Raw genomic sequence first — 25,129 nt, 5'->3', positions numbered from 1 at the left:
ATGAATTTAAAGGACATTCATTACTGCAAGCTGCCAAGGAAGCAGATTTGACAAAAGTGAAAAAGAGTCTTGCTTTGGAGATAATAAATTTCAAGCATCCACAGACCCATGAAACTCCACTGGTAATGATCTGAACTCCTATGCTTCATTATTGCTGAAAAACTTTTTTAGTGTTTGTATTTTTAAGTACAGTAGCTTCAAAAAAAATAAGCATGATCACACACCGATTCGTAGAATTTTATAGCACAGAGAGAGCCCATTCAGCCCATCATGCTTGTGCTCTCAAAGAGCTATCCACCATACCATTCCCCATATACCATTTTAAAATGTTCTTCTTCAAATATTGATCCATTTCCCTCTTAAAAGCTGTTGCAGATTCTGCTTCCACCACTATTTCAGGTAAAGTAGAAATGTATGAACAAAAGTCTTGTGTTTAAACAAATTCTCCCCATGATCTTAAATCTATGACTTCTAGTTACTAACTCCCTATTTCTCTAGTCAAAACCCTACATCATTTTGAACTCGTAACAAATCTCTTCTGAATCTACTCTGCTCCAATGTAAAGAGCCTAGTTTCTCTAGTTTCTTCTCAAAGCCGCTTATGCTTCGTAAAATCTTCGGAATCGCTTCTGCACCCTCTCCATGACCTTGACATCCTTCCTAAAGTAGGGCACCCAAAATTGGGCACTATTCTGTGGCCTAACCAACGATTCATATTGGTTTAGCATCAGCTATTTGCTTCTTTACTCTGCCACAACTTATAAAACCTATGATCTCATATACTTTGTTATGGCCTGTTTTCCTATTTTTTAAGTACAATTGCAGCAAGACATCCTTGCTCCTGTACTCGAATCCTCTTACTATGAAGGCCAGCATACCATTTGCCTTCTTAACCGCCTGCTGCACCTGCATGCTTATCTTCAGTGACTGGTGCACAAGGACACCCAGGTCTCGTTGCACTTCCCCTTTTCCCAATCTATTGCCATTCAGATAATAATCTGCCTTCCTGTTTTTGCAACCAATGTGGATAACCTCGCATTTATCCACATTATACTGCATCTGCCATGCATCTGCCCAATCACCCAACCTGTCCAAATCATACTGGAGTTTCTCTGCATCCTCCTCACAGCACACATGCCCACCCAGCTTTGTGTCATCTGCAAACTTGGAGATACTACATCTAGTTCCCTCGTCTAGATCATTAATATATATTGTGAATAACTGGGGCCCCAGCACCGATCCCTGCGGTACCCCACTAGTCACTGCCTACCACTTGGAAAAAGACCCGTTTATTTATCAACCCTTTAATTTTATCAACAAGCCTCCCAATCGGCACTGTATCAAACCCCTTATCTCCGTTAGCTGCTGCTGATGGGACAGAATAGCATATAAGGCTGCTGAAACATTTTGTGACCAACATCTTGCACAGGATACACAGCTTCATAACAGATGCCCGCAGTAGAGAGCCTGTCTACCTGTGCAAGTGGATTCTCCATTTGGAGGTTACTCAGTCTCCCTTTAGTATCCCGTTGATTGGAAAAACCATAACGTTACTTCCTAGAACGAGAGGTTACTGACATTATTGTGCAGTTCTGAGAGTCGAGACAGCAGAGTAGTGGCTGTAGGTGGCCAGTTAGATCTCTTGGCAAGGGAATGACCTGTTTCGACCCCCCCCCCCCCCCCCCGGACCCAATTTTACTTTAGCATGAATTATTCATGAGATTCGGTCTGAGACCATGACGGTCATCCGCAGCACTCTTGACTGGCTCAGGAAGACTTAGCTATTGGATCTCCTAACCTTCAATATCAATCGGCCCATCAAGAGCAGATACGGGGGGAATGTTTGAGCTCAACCATATTTGATACAGTAACCCTTGTTTGGATGCTCCAATGATGGACATGCTATACAACTAGGACAAAGCAGTTATGAGATGTTATCCCAATCTTCACCAATGTTTGTGTTGGTTGCACTTACCTTGGGAAATTGCAGTGCTGAGATTTTGGCCAATATGTACAAAGTATTAGCTTCCTATGTAGATAGGATAAGAGATTTTGTCAACCTAAGGAATTATTTACAAATAAGCAAGAGAGTAAATTGGATGCTAAATAGTAGATAGCAAATTGGGTAGTGAAGTGCATCTCCTTGTGCTACTCAGTGCCAGGGAATGTTCGAGCTCACTCTACTTGAGCAATGTCCTCTTCATGGACCAACACATGGAGGGTTCTTGCCGAGGCTTTTTGTAAGCCAACTACCTAGGACAGTTTTGCATGGTATTTCCAAGCATTGTTGCCTTGACCTGGCAGATCGAGACGAAACTCTTATCGGCAGTAGATAGGATATCCCTCGGTCTTCAAAAACATTTCAACCTCTATATACAAAGCTCCCATCAGGCCTACCTCTCGTTTTCTCGTTTTGATCGACCTGTTGCTGTTTAGATTCTTCCATTTTATACTATGGTTGTATGTTTGGCACACTCAGTGCTGTATGGACACATTCCAGAACAAAATCATGGCCAAATGGAAGAAGGTTGCGATGTCAAGGTGACTGCACATGATGCAATGCTGTTGGGTTATGGTGTCTGAACGTGATTCTGCTTCTCGCCCTCTTTCCCAGCTCAATAGGATGAATATAGTATTCATCTTGAGTGATGTTCAACTTCCAAAATTACAACATCAGCAGTAAATAATCTAACATTCCAAGTGTTTCCATGGCGGAAACAAGAATTTTAACTGTAGCCACTGAAATGAAAAAGAGACCCTACAAAATTTACTGATCAGAAGCTGATAGAAACATAGAAAAATAGTTGCAGGAGTAGGCCATTCGGCCCTTCGAGCCTGCTCCACCATTCAATATGATCATGGCTGATCCTCTATCTCAATACCATATTCCCGCCCTCAACCATACCCCTTGATGCCTTGGTGTCCAGAAATCTATCTATCGCCTTCTTAAATATATTCAGTGACTTGGCCTCCACAGCCTTCTGTGGTAGAGAACTCCACAGGTTCACCACCCTCTGAGTGAAGAAATTTCTCCTCATCTCCGTCCTAAATGTCCTACCCCGTATCCTGAGACTGTGACCCCTCATTCTAGACCCCCCAGCCAGGGGAAACATCCTCCCTGCATCCAGTCTGTCTAGCCCCGTCAGAATTTTATACGTTTCAATGAGATCCCCTCTCATTCTTCTAAACTCTAGTGAATACAGGCCTAGTCGACCCAATCTCTCCTCATACGACAGTCCTGCCATCCCAGAAATCAGTCTGGTGAACCTTCGCTGCACTCCCTCTATGGCAAGTATATCCTTTCTTTGGTAAGGAGACCAAAACTGCACATAGTACTCCAGGTGTGGCCTCACCAAGGCCCTGTACCACTGTAGTAAGACATCCTTGCTCCTGTACTCAAATCCTCTTGCAATGAAGGCCAGCATACCATTTGCCTTCCTAACTGCTTGCTACACCTGCATGTTTGCTTTCAGTGACTGGTGTACAAGGACACCCAGGTCCCTTTTGTACATCAGCAATTCCCAATTTATCACCATTTAAATAATACTCTACCTTTCTGTTTTTCCTACCGAACTGGATAACTTCACATTTATCCACATTATACTGCATCTGCCATGTATTTGCCCACTCACTCAACTTGTCTAAATCGCCTTGAAGCCTCTTTGCATCCTCCTCACAACTCACAATCCCACCTAGTTTCGTGTCGTCAGCAAACTTGGAAATATAACATTTGGTTCCCTCATCCAAATCATTGATATATATTGTGAATAGCTGGGGCCCAAGCACTGATCCCTGTGGTACCCCACTAGTCACCGCCTGCCACCCTGAAAAAGACCCATTTATTCCTATTCTCTGTTTCCTGTCTGTTAACCAATTTTCAATCCATGCCAGTATATTACCCCCAATCCCATGTGCTTTAATTTTGCACACTAACCTCTTATGTGGGACTTTATCAAAGGCCTTCTGAAAATCCAAATACATCACATCCACTGGTTCTCCCTTATCTATTCTACCAGTTACATCCTCAAAAAACTCCAGTAGGTTTGTCAAACACGATTTCCCTTTCATAAATCCATGTTGACTTTGTCTAATCCCGTTGATATTTTCAATTAATTAAATGATCATTTTAAATAGATATATTGCTTAGTAAATAAGTGTTTATTAAGTCACTGAAGTTTTACCCATTTAGTTAAGGCCTCCCACGCCTTTGAATCAAGGTTGTTTATGCTGTCATTTTTCACCCTGTTTTCATTATCAGTGTCACCTCCTTTCCTGTGAGGATATGCTCAGTCTTCACTAGTTGGCTGCCCAAACAAAAACAGCAGAGATCAAATGATAGATGTACTAAACATGTATAAGCTGATCAAAGAAGTTCACGTAGTCTACATTTAGTTGAACTCCAATAATATCTGGAACTTAACGTCTGAATTCTTTTTTCAGCATTGTGCTGTGGCTTCGCAACACCCCAAGCGCAAGCAGGTAACAGAACTGCTTTTGAGAAAAGGAGCAAATGTCAATGAAAAAAATAAAGAGTAAGTGTTTTTTGTTACTCAGAGATTGTTATTTTCAAGTTAGGCTGTTAAACCTTTATTAGATGCCTGTGACCATATCAAATTTCATAGCTTGAAAATACTTGATGATGATTAAGCAGGCTTTTACATTGTAGAAATGGAAAGGGAAAATCCTTGGGGGTGACCATATAAAGTAACGGGTTGTAAACCTGTGATCCTTGGGGGTGACCATGCAAAGTAGCTGGTTATAAGCCTGATCATTGGGTTGACCATGTGAAGTAACTGCTTATAAGACTCTGAGATAATCCATAATGAAGTTTGTCCTAACCAGATACATTCAGTGTGTCATAAGAGGATTAACTTGGTGAATTTCCATCTTAAAAACAACCTGTACCTTAACCTATTGTTGCCTTTAATGTAAATAAGTTTTGCAGGACAGAATACCACAGTACAAAAGCAAAATACTGTGGATGCTGGAAATTTGAAATAAAAACAAAGTGCTGGAAATGCTCAGTAGGCCAGGCAGCATCTGTGGAGAGAAACAGAGTTTACGTTTCAGGTCGTTGACCTTTCGTTAGAACTGGAAAAAGTTAAAGATGTAACAGATTTTAAGCAAGGGCAGGGAAAGGGGTGAGGGGAGGAAAAACAAAAGGGTGGAAGGCAGGAGTGATTAAATGACAAAAGATATGATCGTACAAAGCAAAAGAAGATGGTAAACAAGTAAAGAAACTAAAGATGAGTCTAGAGGTGTAAATGGAAATGGTAGAATCATTAACAACTGCCATGTGAAAAAATAGGGGCAGAGGTTATGGTATGAAATTGTTGAACTCGATGTTGAGTCCAGAATGCTGTAAAGTGCCAATCGAAAGATGAGGTGCTGTTCCTCGAGTTTACGTTGAGCTTCATTGGAACAGTGTAAGAGGCCGAGGACAGAGAGGGAGTGGAGCAGAGACGACGCAAAGCTGGGTGGGCGTGTGTGCTGTGAGGAGGATGCCGAGAAACTCCAGGATGATTTGGACAGGTTGGGTGATTGGGCAGAAGCATGGCAGATGCAATATGACGTGGATAAATGCGAGGTTATCCACTTTGGTGGCAAAAACAGGAAGGTAGTATTATCTGAATGGCAATAGATTGGGAGAAGGGGAAGTGCAACGAGACCTGGGTGTCCTTGTGCACCAGTCGCTGAAGGTAAGCATGCAGGTGCAGCAGGCGGTGAAGAAGGCAAATGGTATGCTGGCCTTTGTAGCGAGAGGGTTTGAGTACAGGAACAAGGATGTCTTGCTGCAGTTGTACAGGGCCTTGGTGAGACCACATCTTGAGTATTGTGTGCAGTTTTGGTCGCCTTATCTGAGGAAGGATGTTCTTGCCATGGAAGGAGTTCAGCGAAGATTCACCAGGCTGATACCTGGGATGGCAGGAATGACGTATGAGGAGAGATTGGGTTGATTGGGTTTATACTCACTGGAGTTTAGAAGAATGAGAGGGGATCTCATTGAAACTTATAAAATTCTGACAGGACTGGACAGCCTAGATGCAGGAAGGATGTTCCCGATGGTTGGGGAGTCCAGAACCAGGGGTCACAGTCTAAGGATAAGGGGTAAGCCATTTAGGACAGAAATGAGGAATTTCTTCACCCAGAGAGTGGTTAACCTGTGGAATTCTCTACCACAGAAGGCAGTAGAGGCCAATTCATTAAATATATTCAAGAAGGAGTTGGATATATTTCTTAAGGCTAAAGGGATCAAGGGGTATGGGGAGAAAGCAGGGACAGGGTACTGAATTTGGATGATCAGCCATGATCGCATTGAATGGCGGAACAGGCTCGAGGGGCCGAATGGCCTACTCCTGCTCCTATCTTCTATGTTTCTATGTAGAATACCACAGTAACTTGAAGTAACCTCGTTCTCATAAGATATTGAAATTCATATTGATAATCCCTAATCCTCAAAAATGAATGTTGAATATTGTTGCGCTTCCCTTGTCTGTAACTTGTGTAGTAGATATCTACTGAGTAACAACAAATACATTAATTTTGAAACTTCTTAATGTCTTAACTTTGTTGCAGTTTTCTTACACCCCTACATGTGGCTGCGGAAAGAGCACACAATGATGTGGTTGAGGTCCTTCACAAGCACGGCGCTAAGGTGTGTATTTTTCTTCAAACTATCCACCTAAGTTTAGTGGTGAATCTCTCTTGCCTGTCCTTCCCCTCCACAACAACTTACATTTGTATAGTGCCTTTAACATAATAAAACGTCCCAGTGTGCTTCACAGTAATGTTATCAAACAAGATTTGACACCGAGCCACATAAGGAAATATTAGGACAAAAGTTTGGTCAAAGAGGTAGATTTTAAGCAGTGTCTTCACTGAGCAGGGAGAGGTTTAGGGAGGGAATTCCAGAGCTTAAGGCCTAGGCAGCTGAAGGCACGGCCACCAATGGTGGAGCGATTAAAATCGGGGATGCGCAAGAGGACAGAATTAGAGAACCGCAGAGATCTCGGCGGGTTGTAGGGCTAGAAGAGATTAGAGATGGGGAGGGGCGAGGCCATGGAGGGATTTGAAAACAAGGATTTGAAAATCGAGGCTTTGCCAGACCGCGGGCCAATGTAGGTCAGCGGGCATGGGGGTGATAGGTGAACGGGACTAAGGAGTGTGACTAATTGGAGACATTGGAGGGGCCAAGAAAGGTGGTGAAGTCGAGCTGGATGTCATCAGCATTCATGTGGACCTGATGTGGTTTCGGATGATGTCGCCGTGGGGTAGCATGTAAATGTGGGGATTTCTTAAAATCCACCAGGAACAGGCCTCAGTTTGGATTGATTCTACGGGTGTAGGAGGCTATAAAGTCACTGGAGAAGGTGCAAAAAAAGATTCACAAGGGTGATACCAAAACTGAGAGTTTATAACTATCAGGAAAGACTGAACAGGCTGGGGCTCTTTCCTCTAGAAAGGTAGCAAATGTATCACCGCTATTCAAGAAAGGAGGGAGAAAACAGGGAACTATAGACCAGTTAGCCTGACATCAGTGGTAGGGAAAATGCTAGAATCTATTAGGGAGGTGGTAACAGGGCACTTAAAAAATCATAATATGATTGGGCAGAGTCAACACGGGTTTGTGAAAGGGAAATTGTGTTTGACAAATCTGTTAGATTTTTTTGAGGTTATAACTAACAGGATAGATAACGGGGAGCCAGTAGATGTAGTGTACTTGGAATTTCAAAAAGCATTCGATAAGGTGCCATACAAGAGTTTATTACACATAATTAGGGCTCATGGGATTGGGGGTAATATATTAGCATAGATTGAGGATTGGTTAACGGACAGAAAACCGAGAGTGGGAATGAACGGGTCATTTTCGGGTTGGCAGACTAGTGGAGTACTGCAAGGATCAGTGCTTGGGCCTCAGCTATTTACAGTCTATATGAATGACTTGGATGAGGGGACCAAATGTAATGTATTCAAGTTTGCAGACGATACAAAGCTAGGTGGGAAAGTAAATTGTGAGGACGCAAAGAGGCTGCAAAGGGATATAGAGAGGTTAAGTGAGTGGGCGAGAATATGGCAGATGGAGTATAATGTGGAAAATGTGAAGTTATCCACTTTGGTAGGAAAATAGAAAAGCCGAATATTTTTGAAATGGTGAGAGATTAGGAAATAGTGGTATTCAGAGGGACTTGGGTGTCCTTGTACACGAATCACTGAAAGTTAACATGCAGGTACAGCAATCAATTAGTAAAGCAAATGGTATGTTAGCCTTTATTACAAAAGGATTGACATATAAGAATAAAGAAGTCTTACTGCAATTATACAGGGCCTTGGTGAGACCACACCTGGAGTACTGTACAGTTTTGGTCTCCTTACCTAAGGAAGGATATACTTGCCTTGGAAGGAATGCAATGAAGGTTCACTAGACTGATTCCCAGGATGGGGGATTGTCCTATAAGTGAGATTGGGTAGACTAGGCCTATATTCCCTAGCGTTTAGAAGAATGAGATGTGATCTCATTGAAACGTACAAAATTCTCTCAGAGCTTGACCAGGTAGACGCTTGGAGGATGTTTCCCCTGGCTGCGGAGACTAGAATTAGGGGTCACAGTCTCAGAGTAAGGGGTCGGCCATTTAGGACTGAGCTGAGAAGAAATTTCTTCACTCAAAAGGTTGTGAATCTTTGGAATTCTCTACCCCAGAGGGCTGTGGATGCTCAGTCGTTGTGTATTCAAGACAGTGATCGATGGATTTTTGGATAGTATGGGAAGAAAGCGATATGGGGATAGTGCTGGAAGGTGGAGTTTAGGTAGAAGATCAGCCATGATCTTATTTAGTAGTGAAGCAGGCTCGAATGGCCTACTCCTGCCCCTATTTCTTATTGTTCTTATGTAATGATTTTAGTACGAGTTCAATTCCATCGTATTCTAAATTTGTAAATGGCTATATTATTCAACAAGTCGAGGATTCTTGTGTCATAGTGTGAAGCACTGAAACTTCAGACATGCTATTAAAGACGTGAACAAGGAATCTTCCCCCATGACCAGTGTCCTCTTTTCCACAGATGAATGCTTTGGACACTCTTGGTCAAGCGGCTTTACACAGAGCAGCACATGGTGGGCACCTACAGACATGTCGCCTCTTGTTAAGTTACGGCAGCGACCCTTCCATTTTGTCCCTTCAAGGGTTTACGGCCGCACAAATGGGGAATGAGTCTGTGCAGCAGATACTTAATGGTAAGTATAACGCAAGTCCACACATCTCATTAAGTTACACTTCTATGGTTTTATTCATTGCTTTAGGGAATGGTAAATTTGCATGCATGGACAGTTGTTAACCCTGTATACACTGAAGGTTCTTGGCAGCTTGTAAGTTGTGTGACTGTTGTACCAAATAACACTCAGCAACTTGGTTGGATTTTAATTTTGTGCATGAGGTATAATGGATCAGATATTTAACTCGGCAACCTGACTGAATTTTGCACCTCTGCTTCTGGAGCAGATGTTATGCCTTTCAGCAATCCATGTAGCCGTGGGAAGGAAGAAACCAATTTAATATTAATAATATGAGGAATTTATAAATGAAGATAATTTAACATTGCTGTAAATCTGTGTCCCCTAGTCCTTGTACCATCAGCTAATGGGAACAGCCTTTCTCTGTCTACCTTATCCAAACCTGTTATAATCTTGTACTACACTATCAAATCTCCCCTCAACATCCATTGCCCCAAGGAGAAATTTAACATTGCCGGTTTCTTTCTGGTTCGGGGATTGTCTCTTCTGCATCCAGTGCTCACTGATGGTGCAAATATTGACTTACAGATGATGTTGGAAAAGGTTCAGATAGGGAAATGACTTGAAAAATCTATCTAAATACATAAGTAGCGGAAGATATGTTTTGAAGCACGAGTGATCAAATTGGCAGCCCCTGAAAAAACTGTTGAAGTTAGTGGGCGTTAGAGCTTTGAGTTCATTGTTCTGGTGTACGAAAGAAAAGCATCACCTGACACTATTCGAAGAAAAGCAGGACAATGTCCAAGCCAACATTCTTAGAGTCATTACGGCACAGAGGAGGCCATTCGGCCCATCTAGTCCATGCCGGCTCTCTGTAGAACAATCCAGTCAGTCCCATTCCCCCACTCTAACCCGTAGCCCTGCAAGTTTATTTCCCTCAAAGTGCCTCTCCAATTTCCTTTTGAAATTATTGATCGTTTCCGCTTCCACCATCCTTGTCGGCAGTGAGTTTCAGGTCATTACCACTCACTGTGTAAAAAAGTTCTTCCTCACATCCCCCCTGTATCTCTTGCCCAAAACCTTAAATCTGTGTCCCCTAGACCTTGTACCATCAGCTAATGGGAACAGCCTTTCTCTGTCTACCTTATCCAAACCAGTCATAATCTTGTACCTCTATCAAATCTCCCCTCAACCTCCTTTACTCCAAGGAGAACAACCCCAGCTTCTCCAACCTAACCTTGTAGCTAAAACCCCTCGTCCCTGGAACCATTCTGGTAAATCTCCTCTGCACCCTTTCAAGGACCTTCACATTCTTCCTAAAGTGTGGTGACCAGAACTGGATGCAATACTCTAGTTGTGGCCTAACCAGAGCTTTATAAAGGTTCAGCATAACTTCCCTGCTTTTGTACTCAATACCTCTATTTATGAAGCCCAAGATCCCATATGTTTTGCTAACTACTCTCTCAATATGTCATGCCACCTTCAAAGATCTATACACATGAACCCCCAGGTCCCTATGTCTCTGCACACTCTTGGTAGAACTGTGCCATTCAGTCTATATTGCCTCTCCCTATCGCTGTGGCTCAGTGGGTAGTGCTCTTGCCTCTGAGTCAGAAGGTTGTGGGTTCAAGTCCCATTCCAGGGACTTGAGCACATAAAGCTAGGCTGACACTCCAGTGCAGTGCTGAGGGAGTGCTGCACTGTCGGAGGTGTGCCGTCTTTCGGATGAGACGTTAAACCGAGGCCCTGTCTGCTCTCTCAGGTGGTCGTAAAAGATCCCATGGCACTATTTCGAAGAAGAGCAGGGGAGTTATCCCTGGTGTCCTGGCCAATATTTATCCCTCAACCAACATAACAAAAACAGGTTATCATCACATTGCTGTTTGTGGGACCCTGCTGTGTGCAAATTGGCTGCCGCGTTCCCTACATTACAACAGCGACTCCACTTCAAAAGTTCTTCATTGGCTGTAAAATGCTTTGAGACGTCCGGTGGTCGTGAAAGGCGCTATAGAAATGCAAGTCTTTCTTCTGCCAAAATGCATCACCTCGCACTTCTCTGTATTATTCCATCTGCCACATGTCTGCCCATTCTGCTAGCCTATTTATGTCCTGTTACTGCCGATTGGTATCCTCCTCATTGTTTGCCACACCTCCAAGTTTGGTATCATTGGCAAATTTTGAAGTTTTACTTTGTATTCCAATATCCAAGTCATTCATATATAGATATATAGATACATACATAAGCAGTGGTCCTAGCACTGACCCTTGGGAACGCCACTGTCTACCATCCTCCAGTCTGAAAAACAACCATTTACCACGACTCGCTGTTTTCTGTCCTTAAGCCAATTTCTTATCCAAGCTGACACTGATCCTCCTATTCCATGAGCCTCAATTTTGTTAACCAGCCTTTTATATGGTACTTTGTCAAATGCTTTCTTAAAATTCATATAGACAACATCCACTGCATTCTCTTCATAAACCTTCTCTGTTACTTCATCAAAAATTCAGTTAGATTAGTCAAACACGATCTGCCTTTTACAAATCTGTGCCGGCTCTCCTAATTAACTTAAACCTTTCCAAGTGCCTGTTAATTTCTTCCCTGATTATTTTTTTGTAAACCTTACCCACCACTGATGTTAAACTGACCGGCCTGTAGTTACTAGGATTGTCCTTGCATCCTTTCTTGAACAAGGGTGTCACATTTGCCATTTTCCAATCCTCTGGCACCTCTCCTGTATCTAGGGAAGATTGGAAGATTATGGCAAGCCCTTCTGCTATCTCCATCCCCACTTCCCTTACTAACCTGGGATGCAAGCCATCCGGACCAGGCGACTTATCCACTCTAAGCATATCCAGCCTTTCCAGTACATCCTGCCCATCAATTTTCACCCCATCTATTACCTTTACCATCTCCACTTCTACCGATATTTTGACAGCATCCTCTTCCTTAGTAAACACCAATACAAAGTACTCTAAGTATTCTAGCCTTTCCCTTGTGCCTCTAAACATATATCACCTTCTTTGTCCCTAATAGGCCCCACCCTGTCTCCTACTACCCGCTTACTATTTACATGCCGATAGAAGATTTTTGGGTTCCTTTTTATGTTAACTGCCATTCTATTCTCATATTCTTCCTTTGCCAGTCTTATTTTCCTCTTCACTTCCCCTCTCAACTTATTGTATTTGGCCTAGTGAAGAATTCACCTGACATGCATCATACATCCTTTTTTTTTGTTTCATCATATTCTTTATCTCCCTCGTCATCCAAGGAGTCCTGGCTTTGGTTCCCCTATCTTTCCCTCTTGTTGGAATGTACCTAGCCTGTACCTGAAACATCCCCTTAAAGGTCACCCATTGTTCTTACAGTTTTTCCTGTCAATCTTTGGTTCCATTTTACCCTGGCTAGAATCCCCTCTCATCCCATTGAAATTAGCCCTCTTCCAATTTAGAAGTTCTACTTTAGATTGTTCTTTGCTCTTCTGCATTACTAATCTAAACCTTATGATATGATGATCACTCTTACCCAAGTGTTCTCCCACAGTCACTTGGCCCACCTCATTCCCCAGAACCAGATCCAGAAATGCCTCCTTCCTAGTTGGGCCGAGAACATACTGGTCAAGGAAGTTCTCCTGAACACATTTCAGAAATTCCTCCCCCTCCTTTCCCTTTATTCTAACATTATCCCAATCGATAGTTGGGTAATTAAAGTCCCTCAATATCACCACTCTATAGTTCTTGCACATCTGTGATTTCCCTGCAGATTTGCTCCTCTATATCTCTATTTGGAGGCCTATAGAATACCCCCAATAGCGTGATCATACCCTTTCTGCTTCTCAACTCTAACCAAATGGATTCTGTCCTTACCCCCTCAAGGACATCCTCTCTTTCCAACACTACAGTGTCTTCCCTAATCAGTACTGCCACCCCACCTCCCTTTTTTCCTTCCCTATCTTTTCTGAACACCTTTTATCCGTGAATATTAGGCACCCAGCCCTCACCATTTTAAAGCCACGTTTCCATTATTGTCACTACATCATATTCCCACACAGCTAATTGTGCTTGTAGCTCACCAACCTTATTCACCACACTTTGTGCATTTACATACATGCTTTCCAAACCTGTCTTTCTATTCCTCGTAGCCCTTCTGAGTCCACTTCTATCTAATATGGTACTCCTTCCTTCTCTAGTACTATCCAACACTCTCTCTCCTTTTTGCACCTTATTCCTCTTTTCTACTTCTATATGCTGGTGCCCACCCCCCTGCCAATTTAGTTTAAACCCTCCCCGCAGCGACATTGATCCCAGTCCTGTTGAGGTGCAACCCGTCCCTTTTGAATAGGTGCCTCTCAACCAACACCACCACAATACAGATTAAGAGGTCATTCATTTCAATTTTCTGTTTGTGGGATCAAGTTGCCTGCTGTATTTGCCTTCAGAATAACAGTAATTACAATATAATACGTCCTGAGGATATGATAAGACACTGTATAAATACAAGTTTGTGTGAAACATTCTGTAACATATCTTTCCAAATTGAGAGAGCAAAATAAAAGGCACGTTCTAAAAGGAGAAAACAAGCAAGCTGCTCACAGCTGTTCTTTTTTGGGCAAACACTTTACATGTGATGGTGATCACAAGGATGCTAACCCTGTCTTTGTTTTTATTTAGAGAACGTTCCATTACATAATTCAGATGTTGATTATCGACTTCTGGAGGCAGCAAAGGCTGGAGACCTGGAAACTGTGAAGGTGTTTAATTTTTACGAAATATTTAGTAGAAAAAAATTAACTAGAGCTTCTATGTGTGTTTTTCTTTTGGCCTGTCGGAATTAAAAGATAAATATAGACTGTTAAAGGGAAATATCTGCACACTTAGTGGTTTTTCAATCACCCCTAGCTGCACTGCCAAATGGCTTCTATCTGCTGCTGGTTTGAGGTAAACATGCTGGGTCGAACTCCCCTCAATACAGTGTGCAGCTAACTCCAGTCACAGCATGAATGGAGGCACTAGATTACCAGCAGCATTCCTCATTCATGAGGTTGTTGAAACTTCGTAACCTTACAAGGAAAGTTCTAAATATTTTTTTCCAATCTGCCTCCAGTCAGCTGTTGTAACTCGGAGTGACTGAGTCAGCGATTAAATTTTCAGTTATCCTACTTTATAGCATTCAGGATTATGTGTCAATTCAGCAGTGATTTTTCCCCTTTTAATTTAATTGAATCCCACCCCCTGTACAGTCGTGTCCTTAGATTTTAATGTCCTCTGGGCAGTGCATAAGATATTTTACCTTTTATAAGATTTAAAATAAGGGATCACAGAATTATGAAATTGTAGTGTCAGAAATTTAATTTAAATTGCTTATTTGCAATCATAATGGTATCTGCCAGAAACTGGGTAATTGCAGACGTAATGGAGATCTATTAGCGATTGTGACAGCCTTTGGGATATGGAAAACTCTGAGATTAAGTGAATAGATCGGATGTGAATTTTATATGGTTAAGTGATTGTTCCTTAGCATAAAGTGTGAAGCAGGCTACCAACAACAATGTTGAGTTTATTAATAATCCACCAGAAATCATAATCTAGTAGTGAACATGTTGATTTTAATGAGCATAACATTTTTGATACTATAACGAAGATTAATGCCAAAGGTAACAGATTTGCAAGATTTCAAAGCAGCAAACCTTATGGCTGAAGGAAGAATTATATGGAGGGTTAAGTGGAAATTAGAGTCTAAAAGTTGAAGTAAAATGAAAATTTTTGCGATTTGCTTTGAGATGAGATGAAGAATACGTATCTGTGTAAAAAGGAACATTTTCAAGCACAAGGTGATGGTGGTTGGGGAAATCAATAACCTACCTATTTGACCAAGTTTTTGGTCACCTCGCCTAATATCTCCTGTGTGGCTTGGTTTCAGATTTTGTTTGATGCTTCTGTGAAGCGCCTTGGGACATTTTACTACATTAAAGGCGCTGTATAAGTGCAAGTTGTAGTCGCAGTAAGAAATTATTACATTAAAAACATCTCAATCTAGTGAGAAATGGAAGATACAGTCAATTGAGAATAACAAGCATTAAGAGGGCAACTGAAAAGCAGACTGAATACAGGAAACTCTTTTTTATCCGGGACTGGCGTGGTGCCAGTTTATCAAAAAGTCCGGATTACAGAGAGGTATAGTAAAAGGTACGAGAGCCCCATACACGGCCACAGATCCAGGCGTCCCTGTTGCATAGCAACAGGTGCAGGAACCGCGGCCACAGATCCAGGCGTCCCTGTTGCATAGCAACAGGTGCAGGAACCCCGGTTACACGGTCACAGATCCAGGAAGGGCCACTAATATGAAGTAAAACTTACCTGAACCTACTCCTGCATTTTGCCAGTTAACAGAGATTTCCGGTTATTTAGGTGCCGGTAAATCGAGAGTTTCCTGTAGTAGCAAGATGGGTCCAAAGAAATCTTTTAATCATGTATAAAGTATTACGACCATAAGGTATAAGTTGGGTAGAAGTAATGTAGGAAAATCAGGAAATAAGATGTTCTAAATCAGTATTTGCCAATAACTTTTTTTTTGTCAAGAACCACTCTTGAAATTGCTCCTACGTACTTCTCAGAGTAACACCATGTTGGGGCTGCATTGGCAATTCACCACATTTTGAGCTCTTCATTTCAGTGCTGCTCTGGATAGTTGCCAAGCAGAGACTAGGCACTTCTGTAGAAGAGGGAATATATTGAACTATATAAGCTCTATTAGATCCATATAGGACCCATGTTTTAATAGACTTTTCACTTTCTCTCTCAATGCTGGAATAGCCCCTCTTAATAGCATTTCTTTGCTTCCCCTCAGAAAGAAATAAAGCTGAAACAGCACCGAATCCTAAGCCTGACAACATTTCATGATCAGATAGGGTGTAAATGAATGACTAGGGTCTCCGAGAAATCTGCATTCCTCCAAATCTGGCCTCTATTCCTTGAATCCCCTGAATTCCTTTGCCCCACCATTGGTGACCATGCCTTCAGCTATCTAGGAATTCCCTCCCTAAACCTCTCCCCTTCTCTACACCACCTCCTTTAAGGTGCTCCTTAAAACCTACCTCTTTTGGTGCCCTGCCCTAATGTATCCTCCTTTGGCTCTGTCAATTTTTATCTGACTATGCTCCTGTGAAACTACATTAAAGTTGCTGTATAAGTTGTTGTTGAATGTGAACATAAAGGTGTATGGAGCAGCTGAAAGTCATTGGGGAGGGCACACGGTTTTATTGTCTAATGGGTAGGGTGAGCATGGATGCATCTGATCTTTACTGATTTTTTTTCTCCCATATCTAACACAAAACTGGCCTTATTGGGGTTCATTCAAACAACATTACATCTGAGCTGCGCAGCCACGGTACCAGCTTTTCCAATGTTACATTTCAGGAACGTTGCATTCAAATTATGTTGAGAATGTTTAGCATGTTGAAGTCGGGCTTAAAACTATGGGCCTGTAAATTCCGATAGGAGGCTTCCTGCGTCGGATGCCTCCTATCGGGGAAGTAATCTACGCCCTTACCTGAGGGCTCCCGAGGTCCGGCCATTTCTGATTCTGGGCCACTCCACAAGTGTCCCTGTGATCAGGTGGGCCATGGGGAACCAATGGGAGAAGGGAATCTCCCTTCATACTTTTGACAGATAGACCTGTCAAAAGTATGAATGGAGATTACTGAAAAAAGACACTAAAACATTAAATCAATTTTTTAAAAACCATCACGTTTTTAAAATGAGTTTAAAATTACATTAAATATTTTAAACAAAAATGTAATTTTTTGAAAAAAATTAAAATTTTTACAGGGCAAAAAATAAACTTACCTTTTTTAAAAGTATTTTTAAATTATAAATGAGTGAATACTTTTTTAAAAACTCTTATGCTGGTAAAAGCAGGCCTTACACCTGCTTTTACCAGGCATAAGATTTATAAGTGATTTCAGCGGGCGGAGGTTCTGCAGAAAGCAGAACTCTCCACCCGCAGAGGCCCTTCTCCAGGGCAGGCGTCTGATCTGTCAAGAGGATTCTTGACAGACCGGAAATGCCGGTTTTCAGTGCATGCACTTCACATCCCTGAAACTGGCATTTGCGAGGCTCCAACGGGTATGTACACAGCTCGTATGCACCCGTAGGGATCGGCAAATACAGGCCATGGTTTAATGTGTGTGTTGGAATCACAATTTAACTCAGACTATCTTAAAATGCTGCAAATGGGTTTGTTTTAACATAAGTGATTAGTAAGAGATTTATTGTCTTTTTTTAGTTTGAGGGAATGGAAACTAAGAAGTTCTTGATTTGTGTAAGGTACACCTCGTCATTTAAGTTTTCACATTGCGCTTCGAGTTCCCTTTGCAAGCACCCGAGCTAATGCGTTCTGGCCAGCCTCCCATCTTCCACCCTCTGAAAGCTTCAGCTCATCCAAAACTCTGCTACCCAGATCCTAACTCGCACCATTAACCATTACCCCTGTGCTCACTGACCTACATTGGCTCCTGGTCCAGCAACTCCTCAAATTTAAAATTCTCATCCTTGTGTTCAAATCGCTCCATGGCCTTGCAACTCCTTACCTCTGTAACCTCCTCCTGCCCTACAACCCTCTGAGAACTCTGCCTTCCTCCAATTCTGACCTCATGTATCCCCGATTTCTTTCACCCCACCATTGACAGCCGTTCCTTCAGCTGTCTAGGCTCTAAACTTCGGAATTCCCTCCCTTAAGCTCTGCGCATCTCTACTTCTCTTCCTTTAAGACGCTGCTTAAAACCTCCCTCAGTCCTAATATCTCCGTATGCGGCTTGGTGTCAAGTTTTGACATAACACTCCTGTGAAATTCCTTGGGATGTTTTGCTACATTAAAGGCGCTATATAAATGCAAGTTGTTGCGTGCATCCATGGTAATTTGACACCAATAGGTAGTCATAATGTTTAAATTGCTTCGATGAGTGAGAAAGGTTTACTGGTACTGAGGCTGTAGGCATGAACCTTTAGCAAAGTGAGTTAAAATTCTTAGGCATTAAATTCTAATATTGTGAAAATATAACCAAATTAGGGGCTTGAAAGTCCTGTGGATTAAGGCTTTGCATCACACAAATCTAGGCAAGAGGCTTGAGGACCTGAAGTTCAAATTGGTTAAAGCAATGTCTCCTTTGTAGCAAAGCTCAGGTAACTTGCTCAGTCAACTCTCAAACCTTTCTCTTCTCACTGCCGTTGAAGCATTATATGTTAATATATAAAGCAGATTCTCCTCCTCCGGATGTAGTCTTCATTTTTTTGGTGGGGTTTATAACTGGAGTAGGTAGCACAGCAAACAAAAAAAAGTGGTGCACCAAGTTATTGAATGGCTGGTTTGTAATCATTGGAATTTAATGAGCAGACTTTGTTTAGTCTTTCAAGTCAAACTAGTTTTACATAATTAGCTTTTCAAAAAAAAATTCAAAGCAAAAATCCAGTAACTTTTGCTAATAAGGCTGTAATTTTATTTTAAAGCAATTGTGCACTACCCAGAATGTGAACTGCAGAGACCTGGAAGGACGGCACTCCACCCCACTGCATTTTGCTGCAGGTTACAATCGGGTGGCTGTAGTAGAGTACCTGCTCCATCATGGGGCAGATGTGCATGCCAAAGACAAGGGGTATGTATGTGTACACTTTGGGATTTGGTCAGGTGTGGTATGTTGTAAGTCCCCTTCCTTCCCCCCAGCCCCCTCCCCCGCCCCTCCCTGTTTTCTCTTTGCCACACCCCAAAAATTAGCAATGCTCTTGGAGAGGAAACTCCATTGAAAATGCTGCTTTTGCTAAAGTGTTAAAAATTCTGTTAAGACAGTAGGGGGTGTATTCAGACTACAAATGTAATGTCAGTGCAGCCTGAATCTGGCATCAGTGCCCAATGAAGTGGGATGAGAGTGCCTGAAGGAGGGATTCTTGCTCCACTTGGCTTCAGAGTCAATTTAGGCTTCACAGCCGATTTACATTGCCAAGTTTAATGTCGCTGCAAAGCAGTTTCAGTTTTGTATTTATGATAAACTTGTGGAGTCAGAATGCTGCTTAGATTGCCAAATTAACAGGTGCAGCACTAATTGGAGTTTGAAATAGGCTTCATTGTTTTTGGGAAGGTTTCTTCTTTCGGTATTACTTTTCCAGTTGCAACAATAATTTCTTCTTGGAAATTGCATTTTGTTTTATAGTTGGAATGTTTTTGCTTGTGGTTTTTTAACCTTCAACTAGAACTGGGAACCTAAGTGTGGGCCCAGAACAGAGAGAAACAAAGCTGGAAGTGCAAGTTAGAAAAGTAGTCAGCAAAACTAGGAGGGAGCAGAAACAGGCAAAGTTGTAGGCACTTTATCTAAATGCACGTAGCATTTGCAACAAGGTGGATGAATTAATGGCACTAATAGAAGTAAATGGGTATGATGTAATTGCCATTACAGAGACATGGTTGCAGCGTAACCAAAGCTGGGAACTGAATGTTCCAGGGTACTCAACATTTAGGAAGGACAGACAAAAAGGAAAAGGAGGTGGCGTAGCGCTGTTGATAAGGGATGAGATTGGTACGGTAGAGATGAAAGATCTTGGCTTGGCAGATCGTGATGTAGAACTGGAATCCATTTGGGTGGAGCTAAGAAACAGCAAAGGGCGGAAAACATTGGTGGGAGTTGTGTATAGGCCACCAAACAGCAGTGGTAATGTACAGTACAGTATCAATCAAGAGGTTAGAAGTGCATGTAACAAGGGCAATATGGTAATCATGGGGGAGTTTAATCTACATATTGACTGGGCAAATCAAATTACCACTAATGGTGTGGAGGACAAATTCTTGGAATGCATGAGAGATGGTTTCCTGGATCAGTATGTGGAGGAACCAACCAGGGAACAGGCTATTCTGGATCTGGTACTGTTTAACGAGAAAGGGCTAATCAATAATCTTGTGGTAAAGGGGCCTTTAGGGACAAGTGACCATAATATGATTGAATTTAATATTAAGTTTGAGAGTGATGTAGTCCAATCTGAAACTAAGGTCTTCAATCTAAACAGAGGAAACTACAAGGGTATGAGGGACAAGTTGGCCATGGTAGATTGGGAGACTACACTAACAGGTATGAAGGTGGACATACAATGGCTAACATTCAAGGAAATAATGCATAATTTGCAGCAAATATATATTCCTCTAGGGCATAAAAACCCAAAAAGAAAAGTGATCCAACCATGGCTAACAAAAGAAATTAAAGCTAGTATTAAGTCAAAGGAGGGAGCTTATAAAGTTGCCAGAAAAAGCGGTCAGCCTGAGGATTGGGATCTTTTTAGAAATCAGCAAAGGGGGACCAAGAAATTGATAAAGAAAGGGAAAATGGAATTGGAGCACAAACTAGCAAAAAATATAAAAACGGATTGTAAAAGCTTCTTCTGGTATGTGAAAAGGAAAAGACTGGCGAAGGTAAATGTAGGTCCTTTACAGTCAGAGATGGAAGAATTTATAATGGGGAATGAGGAAATGGCAGAGAAATTAAATAAATACTTTGTTTCTGTCTTCACGGAGGTAGACACAAAAAAATCTCCCAGAAATACGAGAAAACCAAGGGTGTGGCGAGAATGAGGAACTTAAAGAAATTATTAGGTAAAAAAAAAAAAACAGGACTAGCGAAATTAATGGGACTAAAAGTCGATAAATCCCAAGGACCGGATGACCTACATCCTAGGGTTTTGAAAGAGGTGGCCATTGGGTTAGTGGACGCATTGGTTGTCACCTTCCAAAATTCTATAGATTCTGGAATGGTTCCTGCAGATTGGAGGATAGCAAATGTAACCCTGCTATTTAAGAAAGGAGGGAGAGAGAAAACGGGGAACTACAGACCTGTTAGCCTCACATCAGTAGTTGGGAAAATGCTGGAATCTATTATTAGGGATGCAATAACTGGGCACTTAAAAACTAATAGTAAGATTGGACAGAGTCAACATGGATTTATGAAGGGAAATCCTGTTTGACAAACCTATTGGAGTTCTTTGAGGATGTAACTCGTGGAGTAGACAAAAGGGAACCGGTAGATGTGGTGTATTTGGATTTTCAGAAGGCCTTTGATAAGGTCCCACACAAGAGGTTGGTGAACAACATTAGGGCACATGGAATTGGAGGTAATATACTTGCATGGATTGAGAATTGGTTAACAGACAGAAAACAAAGAGTAGGGATAAACGGGTCTTTTTCAGGATGGCAGGCTGTGACTAGTGGGGTACCGCAAGGATCGCTGCTTGGGCCCCAGCTATTCACAATCTATATCAATGATTTGGATGAGGGGACTATCTAACATTTCCAAATTTGCTGATGACACAAAGCTAGGTGGCAGTGTCATTTGCGAAGAGGCTTCAAGGGGATCTCGACCGGCTCCGAGTGGGTGAGAACATGGCAGATGGAATATAATGTGGATAAATGTGAAGCTATCCACTTTGGTAGAAAAAACAGAAAGGCAGAGTATTTCCTAAATGGTGAAAGATTGGGGAATGCAGATACATTAAGGGACCTGGGTGTCCTTGTACATGAGTCACTGAAAGTGAATATGCAGGTGCAGCAAGCTATTAGGAAGGCAAATGGTTTACTGGCCTTCATTACAAGAGGATTTGAGTGCAGGAGTAAAGAAGTCTTACTCCAATTATATAGGGCCTTGGTGAGACCATACCTGGAGTACTGTGTACAATTTTGGTCTCCTTACCTAAGGAAGGATATACTTGCCATAGAGGGAGTGCAACGAAGGTTCACGAGATTGATTCCTGGGATGGCGGGACTGTTGTATGAGAAGAGATTGAGTAACCTAGGCCTGTATTCTCTTGAATTCAGAATAATGAGAGGGGATCTCATTGAAGCATACAAAATTATTACAGGGCTTTATAGGGTGGATGCTGGGATAATGTTTTCCCTGGCTAGGGAGTGTAGAACCAGGGGCCACCGCCTCAGGATAAAGGGTAGGCCATTCAGGACTGAGATGAGAAGAAATTTCTTCACACGGAGGGTGGTGAATCTTTGGAATTCCCTACTCCAGAGCGCTGTGGAGGCTCAGTCATTGGGTATGTTCAAAACAGAAGTCGATAGATTTCTGACTAGTAAGGGCATCAAGGGATATAGCGATAGGGCCGGTGAATGGAATTGAGGCAGAGGATCAGCCATGATCTCGTTGAATGGCGGAGCAGGCTCGAAGGGCCGAATGGCCTACTCCTATTTCTTATGTTCTTAACCACAATTTTTTAAGACCTAGTAAAGCCATACTATTTATTCTACTTATGTAAAAGTAAATTGAGTCCAAATTCCCTTAAATTATTATCGTTGCAGTTAAACTATCTACTAACTTTATGTAGATCAAGCCTACAGTGATTACTCCATTGAATTGTGCCAAGGATTGTTATTGATATGTTGGAACTTAAATTGGCTTTCTTGGCACTTGAGAAGGAATTACATGTTTGTTGCCATCTCCTCAAAGATTGTCCAAGGACAATCACTACGCAGAGGCAAGCAGCATAAAAGTGATAACTGTAGACTTGGTCTAAACAAGGTGAACCTATAAAACAATATAGTGGCAGTAGAACAACATTTGGTGGGGGAATAGAAATGGAAGTTAGATTCAGTTTAGAGTTTCATGTTTCAAAATAATTTGCACAAACAGCTGGGAGTAATCTTTTAAATTGGTGGAATTTATGCAGATGCATTGCTGAAATAAGATAAAGAGCTAGACATAAATTTTAATCTGCACATTTGTTGAAGGCTAAATTTAATAAATTGACACAAGTATTGAGTCACACAGTATTAAATCATTTGCCATTCGCACGCACATCGGACAGAATTTGTGAACTAAACAAGAAAACAGAACCCTGAATCCAGTGGGGCCCCCCAAATTTATCAGGTGAGTTGCGGAACTATGCAGGCCAGTCAGACTGAGTTAACTCATTTCAGCCAGGGTGTTGGCATATGTAATGCATTTGTTCTCTATGCCTATAGATGGGGGAGGGGGAAATCAGCCAGGATTCCTGGTCTTGATTGCTTCCTTGCCGGAAATACATCTGTGTAGACATCAGGTGCGGGCAGGATCTGGCCTGTCTGATGCACCCATTGTCACATTGCCTGACAAGTCTCACACATGATTAGTGCCCACTTAGCAGGCTCCTGGTACCAACAGAGCTTCATGCCAGCAAGGAATCATGCCTTCAGGGATGAAGAGGCAAAAAACTGGCAACCGAGTTTCCCTATGATTTTTGTTGTCAGATGTTTACCTGGAGCCACAAGCAGGTTTTAGAAGTGTTATTAGTTGTGTGTGAAGCAGCCCATTATTAATGAATTCAAAGAAGCCTTGATCCAAGCTTGGCATTTATAACTTTTGATTGACATTAATTTGTACATATGTAGTGGTGATTAAATTTGAACTGTTCGTCCTGCAGGGGTTTAGTGCCCTTGCACAATGCTTGCTCGTATGGACATTATGAAGTAGCAGAGCTGCTGGTGCGGCATGGTGCCTCAGTGAATGTGGCTGACCTATGGAAGTTCACACCTCTGCATGAAGCAGCAGCCAAAGGCAAATATGAAATTTGTAAACTCCTTTTAAAGGTATGTGGTTTTCAGTCTGAAAGACTTATACATAGGCTTTGGTGATTTTTATCGGACCTCTTCATAAGATGCACATGAAGGGGTCTGATAGTATTTAACACACCCTATCACCTCAACACTCCCATTATGATCACCAGCTGGGTACCATTGGTCTAGTTATGTGTCTAGAATTTGATGTCTTGCACACTGAAAAATTAAAAGTTTTGAATTTTTGACAAAGGACACGACTGCTGCCAACGACATAGAGTAGTTGCGCACGTGCAGTTCCAATGGTTTCTTGGTTGTTCTTGCGGGACTTCGTAGGCAGCAGTCACTCTGATATATTAATGTGGTTTGTTCGTGAAATAAATCATCTTTGTAATTATTAGAATTAAAGATACTCGCGGTTTTCAGTCATTTCTAACGTGCTTCTGGTTGCCGATGTGGTGATTTGATGGTGGGGTCCGGCTCGGCTCCGGGTTCCTCACGTGGAGCTGCTGTGCTTGAGAAGCAAAAGCTCCTGGAGTTTGTCAACAATCAGCATCCACCGAGCTTTAAATATAAGTAATAATAGACAGGGCTGATGATGGTTTAATGTTAAAAATTACCAACAATAGGAAGGGGGTGGGGAAAAGAGATCACTGCTGTCGAACTGAGCTGACAGAGAAAGTTAACAGTTATGCGCTGCCGAACGGAGCCGAAAATAAAATTTAAGTTAAAATTTGAATTGGCGTTTCTATCGGCTTATGTTGAATTGGTGTTTCTATTGGATTAATTAAAGTTATGAAAGTTGACATTTATACGCAGAATGCTTATGTGTAGCTTCTGGTTCATTGGTAGCAGTCACTCCGTTTGACAAAATAGTAAAAATAAAAAAGAGTTTTTATGGAGGTGTTACTATAGATCTCATGATCATGCACGCTCAATACAAATAGAACAGATTTCAGATTAGAGTCAAACTTTATGCTGTCTGTTCTGTAATTGAAATTTGGGGTCAACAAAATTAATAAAATAAAAACAGAAAATGCTGGAAATACTGTGTAGAGAGCAAGAGTTAACATTTCAGATCGATGACCTTTACCAGAACTGCAACAAAATTGATGTCCTCTTTGCATCAAATTTTGGGATTTAGTTGTCTACGAATCTTGTTTATTGCAATAACTACTCTAAGAGGACTGGAATACAAATGAGTGTAAGTTATGTTGCAGCTGTACAGAGCTCTGGTTCGATCCCATCTGGAGTACTGCATTCAGTTCTGGGCACCCACCTCAGGAAGAATATATTGGCCTTGGAGACAGTGCAGTGCAGATTCACCAAAAAGATTTA

At 41.8% G+C, this 25,129-nt stretch overlaps 1 protein-coding gene across 4 annotated transcripts in view; it reads left to right on the top strand.

Annotated features, from left to right (window-relative positions):
• Window positions 1–25,129, top strand: part of tnksa (tankyrase, TRF1-interacting ankyrin-related ADP-ribose polymerase a) — a 205,264-nt gene that overhangs the window by 133,615 nt on the left and 46,520 nt on the right. For all 4 annotated transcript variants that reach the window (XR_015077716.1, XM_085983225.1, XM_085983213.1 and 1 more), the window contains 7 exons: window positions 1–122; window positions 4,440–4,531; window positions 6,576–6,654; window positions 9,060–9,231; window positions 13,897–13,976; window positions 18,730–18,875; window positions 23,659–23,824. Coding sequence is in view for 3 of the 4 variants with exons in the window: in XM_085983225.1 (XP_085839351.1) it covers window positions 1–122; window positions 4,440–4,531; window positions 6,576–6,654; window positions 9,060–9,231; window positions 13,897–13,976; window positions 18,730–18,875; window positions 23,659–23,824 (857 nt within the window). In the remaining variant the exon portion in view is untranslated. The remainder of the gene's footprint in view (window positions 123–4,439; window positions 4,532–6,575; window positions 6,655–9,059; window positions 9,232–13,896; window positions 13,977–18,729; window positions 18,876–23,658; window positions 23,825–25,129) is intronic.

Source organism: Somniosus microcephalus, chromosome 1, assembly GCF_052327205.1.
Source record: "Somniosus microcephalus isolate GS21.2 chromosome 1, FLI_Smic_1.0, whole genome shotgun sequence".
Taxonomy (NCBI): domain Eukaryota; kingdom Metazoa; phylum Chordata; class Chondrichthyes; order Squaliformes; family Somniosidae; genus Somniosus; species Somniosus microcephalus.
Note: the sequence above shows the minus strand (reverse complement) of the source record. Positions and strands in the feature narration are given on the sequence as shown.